At 39.3% G+C, this 20,004-nt stretch overlaps 1 protein-coding gene across 1 annotated transcript in view; it reads right to left on the bottom strand.

The window, feature by feature from the left end:
* Window positions 1-7,048: 7,048 nt before the first annotated feature.
* The window catches only part of LOC110017399 (CD209 antigen-like protein D), a 73,303-nt gene continuing 60,347 nt past the window's right edge, over window positions 7,049-20,004 (bottom strand). The window contains exon 5 of the mRNA XM_023951047.1: window positions 7,049-7,153. Coding sequence (XP_023806815.1) covers window positions 7,049-7,153 — 105 coding nt within the window. The remainder of the gene's footprint in view (window positions 7,154-20,004) is intronic.

The following is a 20,004-nucleotide window of genomic DNA, read 5'->3' as shown; positions in this document are numbered from 1 at the left end:
CCTGAAAAGTTATGGCCATCACTTTGATTCAGGAAGACTGAGGTCAGAACTTCAAGTCCTGTATTCAGATTAGGACTTGCAAGGTAACAGGGGAAAGCTGTGTGATTACTTGGTGTTCCTTAAAGACATGGAGTTGGACAGTGCAATGCCTCAGCTTTACAAACTGTTCTCATTAGTGGCAACAATTGGAGCTACATCTGCAGGTGTAGAAAGGAGCTTCTCCTGTTTAAGTCCTACACCCGAAACCAAATGGGCCAAGGCCGGTTAAGCAGCCTAGCTCTGCTGGCCATTGAGAGGACACTGGTCAAGTCACTTGAAAAGACTCCTAGTTGGTACGACAGGGTCACAGACCATTTTCTTGAAAAGGTACGTGGGGCACAATTGACTTTAGGAATAAATAGACAATTTTTGGATGTAGGCCAAATGAGCTTTCCCTCTCTGACAGACCAGTAGCTGCCACTGGTTTTCATGTGGAGTGATTTGTTGATTTGATGTGGACTTCAGGGCCACCGTAGAATGCACCTTGTGAAGGAAATTGTTGTATTATTATCATTGTTTCAATGTATTTTTTTAATTGTGTGTTTAAATGTTTACTCAGATTGACCTTTTTAGCTTTTCTGAAAACAGTTGTGTGTTTGTTAATCTGCTTCTCATCCCAGCAAGGATGTGGGGGTTTTACGAGACACTGTCCTGAGTTGATAAGGAATACTGTTTGAACTTAGAATCCACCAAATGGGTCATTATACGACACCCCCAATGAAATTTTCTCTTTGTCTTGAAATTGGAACCTTCTTCTTGTGTTCTTAATAAAAGCAGCACGAAACATTGAAATATTTTCATCTTGGATTGCAAAAATGTTTATAAGTAAAAATAACAAAGTAAATTTCATCTGTGGGGATTTCAATATTGACTTGTTAAATCCTAAAAAACTCAAATCAATAGATGAATTCATAAATACCATGTACAGTATCAGTTTATTTCCAAAAATCACTAGACCCAGCAGAATTACAAACCAATGTGCAACTTTAATTGACAATATATTCACTAATGATATTGAAAATAAAACAGTTAACGGATTATTAATTAATGACATAAGTGACCATCTTCCAGTGTTTACAGTATACGATGATAATTACAGAAATTATGAGTTTAACAAGTCAACACAGTACAGAAGGGTTAAAAATGAGGAATCCATACATGCATTCAAAAATGATCTATTAGCCCAAAGTTGGGATGAAATTTACAACACACAATGCGTTAATGAGGCCTATGAATCCTTCTTAAAAAAATTTGAATCATTTTTTGATAAAAATTGTCCTATCAAAGCATTTAGAAGAAAAACAAATTATAGCCAATGCCCATGGGTTACAAAGGGGCTACAAAATGCCTGTAAAAAGAAAAACTGTCTCTACAAAGAGTTTTTAAAACAAAGAACTAAAGAGGCAGAAAACAGATATAAAAAATACAGAAATAAACTAACCAATATTATAAGAAGATACAAAAAAGAATATTATGATAAGTTACTTGACGAAAACAAAAGTAACATAAAAACATCTGGAGCATTCTTAACGCAGTTATTAGAAAGGGTGCCAAAGAAAATGGTTATCCTAAATATTTCATTTATGATGAAAGGGAAAATTACAAGATGGAGAATGTGGCTGAAAGTTTTAACCAGTATTTTGTAAATGTTGGACCAGAATTAGCAAAAACACTCTCTGATTCAGGACCATCATGGACACCAGTGAAGATCAAAAATCATTGAAGAGAAAAGGTTCAAAGAACAGTCTTGTGGGGTCCAGATGAACCAACTCCCAATGTTAAAGTGCCTAGGATAGCACAAGGGTTACACACAGAGAAAACCAAAGTGAAGATCTACGAATGAGGTAGAAGAAGCAGGAAGGCATGGATGTCATGATAAAGCAGCACATGACAGGGTGAGAAAATGTTGCTTTAATAACCCTTAAAAAAAATAACTGTGGAGAGAAGATAAAACCTACGACGGAGTTTTAGGGCCACCAAAAAGAAAAAAAAAATTAAATTACGAGATTTTATCTCGTAAATTTACGTCTTAAAATCTTATAAATTCACGAGAAAAAAAGTCGTAGATTAAGGAGAAGACACCGAAGTTGTCCGTTTATCGGAGCCTAGCTGGAAGATGAAATATGTGGAGCCTTTTGTGAAAATGCCAAAAAAGTGCTCCTCCTTTTGTGTGACGGAAGCGTCACGCAGACGTAGAGATCTTGTCTTTGGTGGAGGAAGAAAAGATTCCAGCCGACAGCTGCAGGGATACCGACGATGGCTTCATCGAGCTGCAGAGATCCTGCAAACCAACCATCAATAAATAAAACTGTAATGAACCATAAATCAAACAACTGAGCTTCCAGCAATTTGGAACGCTATCAATAAACAATAAAATAAATCAATAAAAAAATCAATAAAATCAATAAAAAATCAGATGACAAGAGGTGGTGGATTGTGCATTTATGTCAACAAAGCTTGGTGTACGAACACTGTCATTGTTGGAAGACACTGCTCAGCTAACTTAGAGTTTCTCATGGTTAAATGTAGACCTTTTTATCTGCCACGAGAGTTCACTTCCACCATAATAACCGCAGTCTATATTGCACCGGATGCTAATGCCAAGCTTGCTTTGAACGAACTTCATGCAGCCATTAGTAAACAACAGACTGCTCACCCAGAGGCTGCTTTTATTGTCGCGGGTGATTTTAATCACTGCAACTTAAAAACAGTACTCCCCAAATTTCACCAGCATGTTTCCTGCCACACCAGAGGAGACAAAACTCTGGACCATGTTTATACAAATATCAATGGAGCTTACATCGCCAGCCCCCTCACCCACCTCGGACAGTCTGATCACCTTTCTTTGTTTCTCACCCCTAAGTATTCACCCCTCATCAACTGTGTGAAGCCATCAGTGAAGACCATCAAAGTGTGGCCAACTGGAGTAGACACTTTACTTCAAGACAGGTTTCAACACACTGACTGGAGCATGTTTGCTTCAAAGGCTGCCTGTGGCTCTCACACGGACATTGATATCTACACCTCCTCTGTACTGGATCACATCATCTCCACCATTGACAGTGTAACAACAGAAAAACAGATAACAACATACCCTAATCAGAAGCCATGGATGAACAAGGAGGTTCGACTCCTGCTGAAAGACCGTAACGCTGCCTTCAGGTCAGATGACGCTCAGACCTACAGTAAATCCAGGGCTAACCTGAAAAGGGGCATCAAAAAGGCCAAGTACTGCTACAAACTGAAGGTAGAGGAACACTTTTCCATTTCTGACCCCTGATGCATGTGGCAGGGCATCCAGATCATCAGTGACTACACGTCAAGCAACTCCACACCAACAGTCATGGACGTCTCCTTCCTTAACAAGCTAAATGACTTTTATGCTCGCTTCAATAGTGACAGCAAGGAGACGGCCACCAAAATCTCACCGTCAGCAGACCACCAACCCCTTAAACTCACCCCCTCAGATGTCCAAACTGCACTGAGCCGGATCAACGCACGCAAGGCTGCTGGCCCGGATGGCATTCCTGGACGTGTGCTTAGGGCATGTGCAGAGCAACTTGCAGGGGTCTTCACAGACATTTTCAACCTGTCCCTCTCCCAGGCAACTGTGCCAACATGTTTTAAGTCCACATCCATTGTGCCAGTACCGAAACACTCCTCCCCAACGTGCCTGAATGACTATCGCCCCGTGGCACTCACACCCATCATTATGAAGTGCTTCGAGCGACTGGTCCTAGCACACCTCAAAGACTGCCTCCCACCCACACTGGACCCACACCAATTTGCCTACCGCAGAAATAGGAGCACAGAGGATGCAGTATGCACAGTGCTGCACTCTGCACTCACACACCTGGACAATAACAACACATATGTTAGGATGTTGTTTGTTGACTTCAGCTCAGCATTTAACACCGTCATTCCCTCCAAGCTGACCACAAAACTTGGAGACCTGGAAATCAACACCTCCCTCTGCAACTGGATTATGGACTTTCTGACCAACAGGCCTCAGCATGTTCGGTCAGGTCACACCCACTCCACCACCATCTCACTTAATACTGGCGTACCACAGGGCTGTGTGCTGAGCCCATTCCTCTACTCCCTTTACACCCACGACTGCAAGCCCGTACATGGATCCAACTCCATCATTAAGTTTGCAGATGACACCGCGGTGATTGGCCTCATCAGTGACAACGATGAGACTGCCTACAGGGAAGAGGTACAGCACCTGGCCACATGGTGCGCCGACAATAACCTGCTCCTTAACATCAACAAGACCAAGGAGCTCATTGTGGACTTCAGGAAGAAGAATGGAAGCACTCATGACCCCATCCACATTAACGGGATGGTTGTTGAACGTGTTTCCAGCTTCAAGTTCCTGGGAACCACCATCTCGGAGGATCTGTCCTGGGCCACAAACACCTCCAGCCTGGTCAAGAAGGCTCACCAGCGCCTTTTCTTCCTCAGGACACTGAAGAAGAACCAGCTGTCTTCATCCATCCTGGTGAACTTCTACCGGTGTGCGATCGAGAGCATCCTAACGAGTTGCATCTCAGTCTGGTACGGGAACTGCTCAGTGGCTGATCACAAGGCACTGCAGAGGGTGGTGAAAACTGCGCAGCGCATCACAGGGACACCACTTCCTCCTCTTGAGGACATCCAGAGGAAACGCTGTCTACGTCGAGCTCGCAGCATTCTCAAGGACTCCTCTCACCCTGACCACGGAATGTTTAACCTCCTCCCCCCGGGAGGCGTTTCAGAAGCCTCCGGAGAAGGACCACAAGACTCAGGAACAGCTTTTTCCCTAAAGCTGTCTCCTTGCTGAACTCTTCCTTCTGACACCCCTAAAACACCCCCCACACCACCATAAACTCCTCCCCCCTCTTCAACACTCTGAATTATTTATTTATTCACAACAAGCAAAAACAGTAACTTGTTATGACTTGCACTACTGTCTGTTCATCTTGGAACACTGTATAATCCATCTGCACATTGCAATATTTTCAATGCACTTTACTGTCCATTGCAATACTGTAAATGATGTTCATAGTTCTGCCTATAGTGTTCATACACTCTTACATAGCCCATCTGAATAGTATGTTCATAGTACACCTATCTGTGTATTGTGCTCATAGTACTAATATCTGTAAATTATGTCCATAATACTTACCTGTATAGTTATTGTAAATACTATAGACCTGTATTCTGTACTTACTGCTTATTGCACTTCTGGTTAGATGCTAACTGCATTTCGTTGCCTTGTACCTACATGTGCAGTGACAATAAAGTTGAATCTAATCTAATCTAATCTAAACATACAGCTCACCTGTTCAACAAAGTTTAGTTGGTCTGCTCTGCGGCTGCGCGGCTTTCACATGCTGCTCTGCATGTTCACTTCCACTGTAATCTCCTAAATTTACGAGTTTTTATCTCCTAAATTTACGAGTTTTTATTTCCTAAATTTACGAGATAAAATCTCGTAATTTTACTTTTTTTTTTTTTTTTGGTGGCCCTAAAACTCCGTCGTAAAAACCACAAACATTTTTGAAGTATAAAAAAGTATAAAAAACAACTAAGATGTGAATGGATTTGCCATTCATTCTTGCCTACTTGTTTGTTTGTTTCATTTACACTTGATTATTTTGCAAGACATACAAGGAATCTGGAACCGTTACCTGCACTGTGTCACACTGGTTGAATTTTTGGCTAATGATGTGGTCTTCAGGGCCACCGAATACAATACACCTGATATCACTTTGGCTAAAAAAGTTTTGGCTGAAAACAGAAAAAGAATTGGTCATATTTGTCACACCTTTAGCATGTGGACACATTGACCACTTGCTAAAGGTGGCATTTGACACCTATAGCAAGCTAAGACTCTAATGTTGTTGCAATTGCTGCATATAAAAATACCTGATTGGTGTTAAAATGATTTCCAGAAACCTAGAAAGAGGAACACAAAATCTTTCTTTGAATTTTTGCAAAACATTAGTATTCAGATTGTGAAGATAAAAAGAAACAAATTTACTTGTTGCACAGTTTGGGAAAGCTCAAATTCATTATTCTCGAGGTTTTCATTCCCTTAGTATTGTGTCGTTGTTGTTTTTTCAATAGTCTGGCCCTGAAATGTATAATAAAACACAGAAAACTAAAAGGAAAAGAATGAAGAGTTTTTACGTTTTTATTCCCTTTAACAAATTGAAATTCTAACATGCTTTGCACAGACAGAGGATTGTGGGATGCCAGAGGAAACTCCCACAAATTATGAGCTATGATGTACAAATGAAAGTAGGTGTTGAATGAAAGGTGACTTAAGCAGAAACCAAAACTGTGTTAGAAGCCAATTGATGTGGAAATCTTATTCAACTGGAGTCAAGAAAAGCATAAAATAATTTCTTCGATTGGCAATTAAATGTCAAATTTAAAAACAAAATCTTCAGACACAAAGTAGATATTAATAAAAGAACTGAATACATTTATAAGTAAATAAAAAATTTTTGTACAGTTATTTCGCTTTCAAATTGAGCAGACGATATTTTTTACCTTAGGAAAAGAAGGATGTTTTTCATGGTCTTATACACTGTGTTTTTTCTGAAAGGTAAAAAAAGGTAGAAATGCATCTTAATTTAAAGTAGTTTTCAAACAAATAAAGTTGCTTCTTTTTCACAGATCCACCGCATAGAAGTTTCACATGAAAAATCATTCCAGGATCCAGCAGCATGTCTAATTTGAACACAGTCTTCCTCTTTGTAATCATCAGGCTGATTCTCTTCCCAGAACCTGTCAGGTCAGAAAATAAAAGAATGTGATTCAGACAGCATACAGACATGTATACAAGTATTTGCATTTCTCAAGTAAAAAAAAAAAAAAAATTCCATATAGAAATGTGTGTGCGTTAATGTTGTGCTTTTTACCCCGCTACATAAAAAACAATTATAATCAAATGGCAGCAGCTAAACCAACCCCCAGCTCACTCTGTGTTTTAGTAGCACTGATCCAGACTGAACACTCACTTCAGAGTCAGAGGACTTCCATCTACCCATTTCCAGGTCCCCTCCTGGACTTTGTCAGTCAGTCCAATCCAAACTGGTTTGCTGAATGCAACAAGAAAAGTCTGCAAAAAATGTTAAAAATATCTGTAGAAACTCAAACTCAAACTTTATTTATTTATATAGCGCCTTTCATTTCAGTTAAAAACACAAAGCGCTTAACATAAAAGCAGATAAAACAGTCAAAAAACCCGAAAATTGTTAAAAACAGCAAACAAAGGACAATCACACAAAGATGGGACCCCTCCCTCACCACCCCCTACGCCACCCACACCCACACCCCACCCACCCACCCAGTTCCCCCAGTAGAACCCTGAACAGAAACAAAGAACTGCAGCTAAAAGAAGGTCTGGCTTGGTACTGCCGTGAGGAAACGATATGATGGTGATCCATTTATTCCAAGGCCCAGCCCGACCACAGGGGTCACTACCACAGCGCCCGCCCAGCACAGAGCAGCCCAGGGCCCACTCCATGGCTATTAGACCACAGAGCGGGACCCCAGCCCGCCCAACCAGAATGGGCACCGCAGCAGTAGCACCCCCTACAGGTCAAGCCGGTGGTGCCCCAGAAAAATGGATCCCCAAGAGGAAACACTGGAGTTAAAAACATCAGAATAAAAATTATCATAAAATAACACTAAAAATAGAAAATATGATAAAAAAATAAAATAAGATTTAAATATTTTAGTATTTAAAAAATAAAATACGTAAAACTGATTAAAACATAACCTACGTATCATTGGTAAAATAACAATATAAAGAATAGTATATTAAAAACAGAGATAATAATAGTCCTTACAAATAAATAAATGAATAAATACGTAAATAAATAAATACGTAAATAAATAAATTAATTAATAAATAGATAGATAAAAAATAAAAAAGACATAGGAAATGATCAAAGTCATGTAAAAGCCAGACTAAAAATGTGGGTCTTGAGCCTCTTCTTAAAAACCTCTACAGTCTCTGCAGCCCTGAGGCTCTCTGGCAGGCCGTTCCACAGGCGGGGGCCGTAATGGCAGAACGAAGCCTCACCATGTGTCCTGGTCCTCACCTTAGGGACAACTAAGAGGCCAGTGCCAGAGGACCTCAGGGTCCGCGAGGGTTCGTATTTTAAAATAACATCATTTAAATAAGAAGGCCCAAGACCATTAAAACATTTATAAACCATTAAAAGAACTTTAAAATCAATCCTGAAACGCACAGGGAGCCAATGCAGCGACTTTAAAATAGGTGTAATGTGTTCCAGCCCTCTGGTCCTCGTCAGAACTCGTGCAGCAGAGTTCTGTAATAGTTGCAGATTTGAGATTGACTTTTTCGGTAAACCAGAGAGCAGGGCATTACAATAATCTAAACGACTAAAAATAAAAGCATGCATTAGCACCTCTGTGCTGGCAAGAGAGAGGAACGGGCGGACTCTGGCAATATTCTTAAGATGGTAAAATCCTGTTTTCACAACATTTCTGATGTGAGGAATAAAATTCAGCTCAGAGTCAAAAAGTACGCCCAGGTTTCTCACACATTGAGAAGATTTAAAATTCCTAAGTTTGGGTAAAATCATCTCTCTCTTGTCTTCAGGACCAATGATTAAAACTTCAGTTTTGTCCTGGTTGAGCTGTAAGAAGTTTTCTGCAATCCATGACTTTATATCTAAAATACAGTTTAAAAGAGTGTTAACAGGTTCAAGGTCATCAGGAGACACGGCGATGTAAAGCTGTGTATCATCAGCATAGCTGTGAAAGTCAACGCCGTGTCTCCTGATGACATCCCCAAGAGGCAACATATACAAGTTAAAAAGTATTGGACCCAAGATTGAACCCTGGGGAACGCCGCAACTTATTTCATGGACTCCTGAGGACCGAGTATCCATACTTACAAAAAAATGGCGATCTGTGAGATAGGAGTGAAACCAGTTAAGAGCAGTTCCTGAGAGGCCGACCCGACTACTAAGTCTGTCAAGTGAAATCTGGTGATCCACCGTATCAAAGGCGGCACTAAGATCTAGCAGCACCAGAACAGAAAGTTTCTGCGAGTCATAAGTATTTCTGAGATCGTTTAAAATTTTTAAAAGGGCCGTCTCAGTACTGTGATTTGTCCTAAAACCAGACTGACATTTTTCAAGAACATTATGTTCATTTAAAAAATCATGTAATTGAATAAAAACAAGTTTTTCAATAATTTTTCCTAAAAATGGTAAGTTGGATACAGGTCTGTAATTGTCCATGATCTTTGGGTCCAAGTTACTCTTCTTCAGAAGGGGCCTCACCAACGCCGTCTTACAGGCAGAGGGGAAGACCCCAGTCTGAAGAGAGCAGTTAGCTATTTTTAAAATCTCTGACTCAAAGAATTTATAGAATGCTTTAAAAAGAGAAGTGGGAATAGGGTCTAAAAGGCAGGTTGTAGTGTTTGCTTGGGAAAAAACTCGACCAAGCATCTCTGCATCAACCAGGACAAAACTATCCAGTGTTTCCTCGGGTAAAGACAATGCCACTGACCTGCTAGGATTACTGTTATGTACCGGTTGAAGGTTAGATCTAATAGCATTGACTTTACTCCTGAAGTGGTCAGCAAAGTCCTCACATGCAGTTTGTGAGTGAGGCATGATGGATTTATTAAAATCTTTGTTTAATAAAAAATCAATAGTCTTAAAAAGAAACCGGGGGTTGTTTTTATTGTTTGTGATGAGATTAGAAAAATAAAGTGTCCTTGCCTGTTTAACAGCGTGGTTGTACGTTTTTAGTTGATCCTTTAAAAAGTCATAGTCGACTGGTAAATTAGTCTTTCTAAATTTTCTCTCTGCTCTCCTACAAATTCTCTTCAGATTTAAAATAGCACCGTTTCTCCAAGGCGTCTTTGGATTCTGTTTCAAGATTTTAGTTTTCATTGGAGCGGCTGTATCAATGGCAAACTTAAGTCTGTCATTAAAATCATCAGTCAGAGAATCGCAGGACAAAGGTAAAATCTAAGCAGGAGTTTGTTTTAAAATGTCAATAAAATTTTCTGCCACTTCAGGAGTTATATATCGCTTCGTCACAGTTCTCATTGAGGCCTCTTGCTGGATAGAACCAGTCACCTTAAAAAACACACAATAATGGTCTGACACAGCCAAGTCAACAACAGAGGACACACCAGCAGACAGGCCGTAGGTGATGACCAAGTCCAGGGTGTGTCCTCTGTTGTGAGTCGGCTGTGCCGAAAGACAAAAATCAATGTATTTTTGGTTTGACTCTTATGCTGTTCAGCCGCCTTTCAACATGTTTTTTAAAAAAAATAGACCCTTTCAAAATGTAGAACTTAAGACGAGCTAAGAATTTAAAAACATTTGAATTTAAATAGGATATCTTAAAAAAATGTTAAAAATAAAAGAAAATTAAATAAACTATTATTATCTTTAGTGACAGAACAACCACAAGGACCATATAGATGATAACAAACTGATCAATCCTGTACAAACAAGCTTTTCTCCATCAATGTTTTATTGATGGATAAAACATGTGGCTCACAGGCTTCTAAGAATTCTAAGACCTTGTAAGACCAATTTGTCAAAGTAACGATGAGTTTACAACAAATGGGTTTGATTCTCTCTTCTTCCATTTTCAACAAACAGTACAATGTTTTGTTTGTGGTATGGTTTGAGCGTGTTTTGTCACCTAGATAAAGGTTGAAGCATCTCTGCCCTAAGACGTCATTTCTGGTGGTCCACCATTTTGACTAACATCCGGGTGTTTGCCACAGTCTTTCCTGTGCATGCTAGCACTAAATCCTCTTTCCTATTGTGGGAATGCTTCATTCTTTGCCTATCCATAAAATATCCTGGTTCCACATCTCCATGGACTTTATTACTGGTCTGCCTACTTCAGATGGTGACACTGGGGTCTTCAATGTTGTTGACCATCTCTCCAAAATGGCGCGCTTCTTTCAGCTAAGGACATGTACTGCTTCTGCATGTTTTTCGGCACCATGGTGTGCCTATTGATATAGTTTCAGACAGAGGTCCCTGGTTTATGGCTAGGCTCTAGTGTGTGTTTTTCATTTGCTTGGAGTCTCTGTATGTTAGTCTTCAAAAAGACTTGGTCTAGCATGGTGGTCTGGGCTGAGTATACGCACAACACCTTGCCTTCTTCTGTCACAGGAATGTCCCGTTTTAAGGTGGTGTACGGTTGTTTGCTTCCATAAAAGACTTTGTGTCTTTTCTGGCTACTTTAGTTTTTCAGAGATCAGATTCGTAGGGCTTGCAGGAGGGTCTGTCTAGTTCTCCTTATTATGGACGGATATAAGACTGATCTGATCTGGACATGGTTTCCGGTTCCGGGTTACAGCGGACGTGTGGCAGCTCACAGCGGCTATACAACTATCAAATCAAATGACTTAAAAAGTTGATTTTCTCCAAAAAGACAGCTGACCATGGCCCCCTAGAAAAGCCAGGAATATGAAGACCTTAAAAAGATTCTTGATGATATCAAATCTACGCTGTATCCCTTTATGGAGCAAGTGAATGCTAAGCTATCTCCACTGATTGAGCTAATGGAAGACTTCCGAAGATTTCGGGCTCAAAAGGAGCAACGAGAAAACCGGGTCGACATTCTGGAGAAAAGACTGGACGATGTGGAACAACAAGTAAGGATGAATAATGTCATTCTCACTGGAGTACCGATCAAACCTAGGGCGAAGCTAAATGGAGCTGGAGCTAGCATTCCTAATGCTAATAGCGCTAGCATCGCTAGCAGTTCTGAAACGGAGAACGGTGCAGAGTCTCTGGAACGCCAAATGGAAACATTTCTCACGTCTAAAGGGATTTCCCTGGATCTCAACACCATCGAGACCTCCCACCTGCTCCCCAGGAGAAAGGAGACGGATAAACCAGCGATCCTCATCAGGTTTGTGAATAAAAAAAACACAAGCTAGCTCTGATGAGTCAAAGAAGAAAACTGAAAGGATCTACTGTTTATTTGAACGACCATCTGACCAGAAGGAATGCTGAAATTTCCAAACATGCACGGCTTCTCAGGAAGCAGAAGCAGATTGAGAACACTTGGGTTAAAGGCTGCAGGATTTACGTCAAACCACTTGGTCCACCGGACCGGTCCAAGGTTCTGATTGTGAACACCATGAAAGACTTTGAGAAGTGTTTAATCACGGTCGTCTGAAACAACATGGAGTAAATCAAAGAGCCAAATAATTTCAAGAAATATGACGCCTTGATTCATTGCTTTCTCCGGATGTCTGACGTAACCTGATTCTCAGCAGAGACTTTTGACCTGCAGACAACTTGACCTCAACTTTCACCGTTGCTGATATCAGCTGAAGAAGGATATGGACCTGAATCCAATGTCTGCAGACATAACAGTGAAGAGAACTATAAACTGTTTCCGTACGTACAGCCGTTCTGTATGTTTGAACGTACAGAACGGCTGACAATCAGCAGAAGAAATGCCAGCTTTGGTTAGTCGACAGCTTATGGACCCTTTTTATATTCCCTTACAGCATTACTTTATTATAAAATAAATAAAATAAATAAAAACATAAAAAAATACAAAGAAATTGTAAAACAAATGATTAATCAATTATTGAAAATGGTTAAATTGATCGATGTTTAATGTTATTACTTCACTTGCTCCAAAAACTTATAAATTGATTCAAAAATCTTTCCTAATGTAACATAATTTTGCACATGTTTTTAACTTTTGATACTTGACGAAATTTTGCTATGAAAATCTCTGAAACACATGTTGTGTATTTTACTGATATAGTATTATATTTTAATCATATGAATGACTTTTATAAGTAACATAATCTGCATATATTCTAGATAACTGATTTGAATTTGCAATGTTGATTTCTGAAATAGTTATTTTTACATAATCATTAAGTAATTCATCTTTGTCATGTGCTTTATTGATACTTTACGATTCTTAATTCTATCCGATAAAAGCTAGGAACCGGATATTGATAAATCATGTAATAAAATGGTTACAGTATAACGGGGTTCGCTTCCTTCAACTCCCTTTCAAGCAATATTTATTAATATGCCTATTTATCCTAAGTTTGATTAGTTTCTGTACGAATGTATAACTGATGATTGTATTGCTTTTGTGTATTATTTCTATTTAATTGCTTGAAATAAACCATTTCAAATCAATTCTCCCTGTCTGCATGGGAAACTCCTAGATTTGTTGGACATTTTCCATTGCCCAAGACTGTTAGTCCAGTGGATTTCGTTTTGGGTTGCCCAGGCCTCTTCATGTCCACCCCAAATTTCATGTGTCTTGGGTTCCATCTCATTTAGTTCTGCACCTGGACCTGATTGCCGACTTTCAGTCTGCCAACCCTGATCAGGTTGGTGGACTGTCTGGGGCAGGTCTTTAAAGGGGAGTACTGTCCAGTTCTCAGCCTGCTGATTAGTCTTTTGCCCTGTGTCCGAATTACCGCCCTAACCCATATATAGTGCACTATATAGTGCGTCGCCATTTTGTAGGGTTGGCCGAATCTACAGTTCAAAAATCGAGTGGACTAGAAATTTCCCAGAAGTCTTTACGAAAAACCAGTGTGGATCGATGCTCACTCGATTGGCGAATATTGTCCATAATGCACTGCGTTCGGACCAGAATGCACTGTGTATGAGCCACAATGCATTGCGTTTGAATTATTCGAAAATGGCAGCCGGTTGGGCAAGGAAAACAACCGAAACATGTAAGTTTATTAAAAAGTATCTAGTATCTGTTGTAAAATATTTTTGTAAATATGTAAGATGATGTTATATACCTCAATCGACAACCTACATTGTCTTTAAGCTCATTTTTTTCTGTAATGCTAACACTAACGTGAATTAGCGCCGAAGGCTAAAAATAAATGGTAGATATTACATCAAAAAGCAGTGACTCCTAACCGTAGTCATAAGTTATTAACACATGTTTTAAATGTGTTTATATGTAGGGACAGGCGAGGATGAGGAAAATCTGATCCATCTGTGGATGGAGAAAGATAGCCTGTTTGTTTTCAGGCAAGCTCGTGCCGGATGGGAGTCAAGTCACTTGTTGATCATGATCAGATTTGTCTTTGTTTGTTAATAAACGGTTAATCGTTGTCATATTGGGGTAAAGGTTTTTGTTGAAAGAGGAGAGGAGAGGAGGAAAGAGCCATAAGGGAGGAAAAGCAATAGGAGAGTCTGTTAAGCGTACTTGAGTTGAAAATATTGTTCAAAAAATGTAATGTTGCCGTTGTTTTTCCAATTTGTTTGATAAATGCATGAACAAAAATGAATAATTTACATGTTTTATTTAAATCTGAGCCATTTTAACAAGGATTTTCATATAAATATCAAATGTACACATTAACAATTTAGTTTTATATGTTTACATTTATTTTTACACATGTTAACAATAATTGTGGTCCTCCGGAGTCATGTGTGTCACAGTTGGAGCTGAAAGGAAAGCAGAGATTTGTCCTCACAGACGGACGCCACTTAGCTCGTCCTGCATGTTCCTGGTGTCGTCCTGCTGTGGCTCCCAGCAGTCCCCTTTGCTGATGCACAGATTGTGCAGAATTGAACTTCAGGCAATGATTTTCATTGCAAAGGTTGGTTTTACTCCCAGTGCCCCCAGAAATATTGCTTTCCTCCTTATCTTTATAATGCCAAATGCTCTCTCTCCACCACAGAGCGTGTTCTGGAGTGGTGCTAGTTGTAACGGGCCTCAATGGCATTCCTCATAAGTTCCCCTGTAGGGTGTCAGCAGCGTGATGGGATGTGCAATGCAGAGATGCCCACCATCACCCAAAAGGATCCTTCAGGTGGGTAATCTTTTATTTATATAAATTGGGTTTTTACCTAGAACCAGTGAATCATGGATTGGTCCTGGATTCCCAAGAAAAATATCTATAAATTTGGCATTAGAGTCACATACAGCCTGCATTTAAATGGAATAAAAAAGCTTCCTGTTAAAATAACAAGCTGCATTTTCTTTTAGGACCTTTATTCCCATGTGGCAGCCATCGATGCTCCCCACAACCTTTTTAATTAAATCTCATTTTTTGATTGTTTCTATTTATTTTTGTATGTCTTACATTTTAGTTTATGAAGTATTTTTAAATGCTGGAAAATCGTGTTTGTTTTTTACTGGGTGAAAAATGAAAGTATTTAATAAATGAAAGTATTTTGTTTTAAACAAGTGATATGGTTTGACTCTGAATAAAAAATACTAAACTTCTAATTCACAAGTGTTTCATGTAGTTAGACTATACAACTCATAATCCAATGTTGAAAAAGAAAGTTAAACTCTTACCCAGCAGATTGTGTAACCTTGAGCACAATTAGTGACAAATGCTTAAGTTTAACTAAAAAAAAACTTTAAGTTTAACTCACAAGTTGTTCATGTCTAGCCAAGGCATCCAGAGGAAATCTTCTGAGACGTCTGCTTCTCCTCCTTGCTGTCCTCTGATGCTGCATATCTGCTTGTTTTCGGTTTGATCTCACGAAAAATGGTTGAATTATTGCCAGGAAGACGGATAGATTCATATTTAAAGCTATTTTCAGAAAGGTAGAAGAGAAAACTACTGAAAAAAATGCCTCCTCGCAACAGCCCGTAAATCGTTCAGCGGCAAAAAAATAAATATTGCCATGGACTAATGACTTGAGGGTTTATTTCTGAACAAATACATTAAATCAACACAAATGTGTTTGTTATTTTATTATTTATAAATCAGCCACGTTTTCCATGATCAGAACACAGCAGATTCATAAATAGTCTTTGTAAAAATGTTCATATTTATTATTATTATTATTACTTTGACTTTATTATTACTTTGACAAATAGGTGTTATTCTCCGCGTTAAATAGTAGTATTTCGCCTCCAGACCAGGTGGTGGCGGTAATGCGCCACTTTATTTCCGTGTCAAGCGTCATATGAAAACACCCGAAAGAGAAAAGTAGTGAGCATGGGTGTCCGAATTGCTTTGAAAATTCAGAGAACTATATAGTGCCGCACTATATAGGGTTTTAGTAGTTAGGGGTAAGGGTAGGAATTCGGACACAGCCTTGGTTTTTTTTCTGATCCATCTACCTGTAATTAAGCATCATCAGTAGCTGCGGTTCCATGTGCAAAATATCTTTGATCGGTTCAAAGATCAGATCAGAAAAAGCGTATTCGATTATAAGAAACGTTTATATACGCCACACTTTCAGTTGGAATATATCATTTGGAGATAAGCAAAACGACCGTAGAAGAAGAAATATTGAGTTCCGTTGTAAACAGACAAACCTGCAGCATAGAGTGAGATGATCTTCTAAACGTGAATTAATTATTGTTTTGATTATTATTAAGTGCTTGTTTGCTCATAATTTCTTTTAATCTGTGCTTTTCTTTACTTGGCAGAACGGAGCTGGAAGAAGGGTTAGGGCGGGGGTCTCAAAATGTGAAAAGATGGGGGAGAGAAATATATTTTTTGTTTTAATATGGTTTCTGTTAGAGGAAAAACAAGACACAAACATTCTTAACGTTTATTCCAATGCTATAAGAATGCGTAGAAAAAAATATTTAAACGCCCATCAGGTATGCAGCGTTAAAACGGGAGACAAGCTGTCAACAAGTTGAACTGTCAATCAACTGGCTGTGCTGGAGAACTGTCCATGTCCCAAACACCGCACGAGTCCGACCAGAAAGAGAAGCTGAAAGTGCAATCCCCTTTCCAGCATAACAAGACCCTTTACTTTAAACACAAACCAAATTGAACGTTGCACAGGAGTCATCAACCTCTCCCCCTTCCACACTTACGGTCCAACACAAAGAAACAAACATAACAGGAAGAATAAACTAAGGTGGAACAACAAAACTGCCATATGAAAAGAAACATGGGCAAACAAAAATGCTCATGCTGAGCCCTAATTAGATCAGGAGACCACTTCCCACAATCCCCTGCTGCTAACAGACCTAAAATGCACATGACCGCCACTACAATATTAAATTTCAACATTTCTGTCAACGAAGATTTGCGTCATAGCCTGCAACACACATTTCTACCAGCAGGGCTTTTTTTTAAAAACTTTTAGCGGACTGCTAGGCAGGTGTCTGATGTAAATGATCTACCGTCAGTTCCGTGCATTGCTTGATGAAGTCAAAAAGCGACTATTCTGATCTCCTGCTACACAACAAAGTCCGATGGCTGTCCAGGGGTGACGTTTTGCGTCACTTTGTCGTCTGTTTAGAACACGTGAAAACACTCCTGAAAAGCAAAGACCTGAACTACCCGCAACTGGAAGATACTGAGTGGCTGGAAAAGCTGCATTTTTTGGTGGATATGACTGACAGGCCACCTAAACAAGCTGAATGAAAGTCTGCAGGCGCCGCAAATGCTTGAAGCTGACTGTCTTTGCCAGAGATGTACAGCGAAGAAGAGAAGAGGATGCTGCAGTCTTTTACCCTTGCACTGACTTGCTTGGCATTTGCACAGTAATCAAACTTAACTGTATTAATTAGATTTAATATATTTTACCTTTTCAAAAGGCTGTGTTTTATTGCACTCTGTTTAGTTCCCAGAGAGGGGCACGTCACGCACGTTCCATTTTTTTTTGTTCGAATCCTCAAAATAAAAATGAAATCAAAAATCAGATTTCTTCATTACATTTCATTAATTTCATCAAAGAAATGAAACATAATTCATTGATATTGTAATGAAGTTAAACTTCACAACAGTGCAGTCACATGACGCGTCGTTCTCCGCAGAATGCACTGCAGGGCAAATAAACATTTAATCGTTAATGCTCATTATGTATTTGTAGCAACTTAGTCATTTTGATAGTAGGCTAATATAGATACATATTGCATGTGTTGCCTTCCATGTAAGGCTTAAATAGGGCTTTTAATATTTTGCGGCTCCAGACATATTTGTTTTTTTCGTCCAATTTGGCTCTTTCAACATTTTGGGTTGCCAACCCCTGGGTTAGGGTTAGGCTAATACGTCCCAACAACAACATTTAACCGTGGATGCAGTTAAAATCCATGCGGTCAATGCCGTAATTTGCATCTTGACTGAACGTAAATATGTGGGAATAACATCAGTATTTATTTTTTCTGGACACGACTGGAAACATGAATTCACGCGATTGTTCACACAGTTTTTAGCCGTGAGCTAAAAACTGTGTAAAAGGTGAGCTGTTAGCACACAAACCGTCCCTAAGCTCCTCTGCTTGGAGACACGGTTATAACAGGAGACACAGTTCTCTCCAGCAGCTCGCTCACACAGAGCAGCCGGAGACTGTAACAAAGCACCCTCCCCTGCCTGCACACACGAAGCTACGAGTCCGGCTGCTTTGCTCAGAGATGTGGTTTGCTTGCGGTGAACAGCTGGACGGTCCTGTTCACTCCACACTGTCTATGCATGACGCAAAGCCAGCGCAGTAGTGACCCACCATTGGAATAATAACTGTTTATGCACCACAATCGTATCAACAATCGGCATAACCCACCCATCTTGATTGGAAAGAAATTTTAACCTGATTGAGTCTGATCAGGGGCAGAGTATTCCTAATGACGTGTTTACATGACACATGTTTATTTTGATTACGCATTCATTCAGATTGCCTTTGCCAATGTAAAAGCAGGTTTTGTCACCTGTAAAATATATATAAAAAATATAAAATATAAATATACATATAAAATGGACCCTTCTATTCAGTTGCAGCTTGTTTGGTCTAATTTATTGTTGCTGTGACTGTGGGACTGTCGCTGAACTCTGGAAGATCACTGTAACCCCCCACCCCCACCCACCCCATGGACAATTTACTAAATCTCAAGTGTCAAATATCATAGGGCAATATCATAGTGCAATACTGTAATATACTCTCCCCTGTTCAATTTTGTAACATATTCTCCACTGTGCAATACTCAATAGTAATCATACTATATCATATTGATATTTACTTGTTCGTGTCTTCTCACTATAAATGGCTGGCCTGGGACCAGAGACCCTATTTCGTTTTATCACTGTGATAAAATGACAATAAAGATTCCGGTCAGAGTGGATTTCTGAAGTGCTATTGTGTTAGATTACTGTGAGATTTGTCTTCTTTTCCTTTTTTTTGTCCTGTGATTTTTGTTTGTCTTCTTTTCCTTTTTTTTGTCCTGAGATTTTTGTTGTCTTGTTTGTGGGAGTTGTTCTCAGGATTTGGATTTATGTGACTGCTCACATCCGGACAGACTATTTCGTGTGGAACTAGTTCTGTTTGGAGTTTGCCTCTTCCTCTTCCCCTGAGGAAGAACTTTTTCGTTCTACACTTGATTCATGCTGCAAGGATAGGCTCTGTCATTTTTTTCCCGCCATTTCTATTTTCTCTCACTAACTCTATCCTGTGTTTTAGATTTCCTCAATGTGGGGCTGACTGCAGTTATCACTTCCTCATTTGTTTGGACTGATTTGTGTTGTCCTCACTGGATAATTATAGGTTTTGGTTTAATCTCGGTTGATAAGATGTTTTTTTTTTCTTTAAAAAAAAAAAGTAATCCAAAATAGACACAAACTAAAGAAACAAGTACATTTTCCTCTTTGCTGTTTATCACCACCAGATCAGCTTCTGTTGTTCTGCAGAACTCTCTTGCTTCATCCCAGGACTTTTTCTCTTCAGAGAAGAAGTAACAAGAGAAACCAAAGCTGATCCATCCTGATGGACATCCTGGTTTCCCTGGAGAACATTCGACATGTAAAGCAATTGACAATTAGCACATTACTCAAAACAAGCAGATTTTATTTCTTTTCATCTACAGAACCTTCATTTGTGCAAAAGTCATTTTCTGTTCCTCCAACTTAGTGTCAAGAAATGGTTCTAATACCTATCAAATATTTTTATTTGAAGCAGTTGCAAGAACATTAGAACCTGGCTTGTTATGTGCACTAATAATAATGAGGAAGAGTTTTTCAACTTTCCCAAA

The sequence above is a fragment of the Oryzias latipes genome, chromosome 21 (assembly GCF_002234675.1).
Source record: "Oryzias latipes chromosome 21, ASM223467v1".
NCBI classification, from domain to species: domain Eukaryota; kingdom Metazoa; phylum Chordata; class Actinopteri; order Beloniformes; family Adrianichthyidae; genus Oryzias; species Oryzias latipes.
The sequence above is the reverse complement of the archived record's forward strand: the minus strand, read 5'-3'. Positions and strand labels throughout refer to the sequence as shown.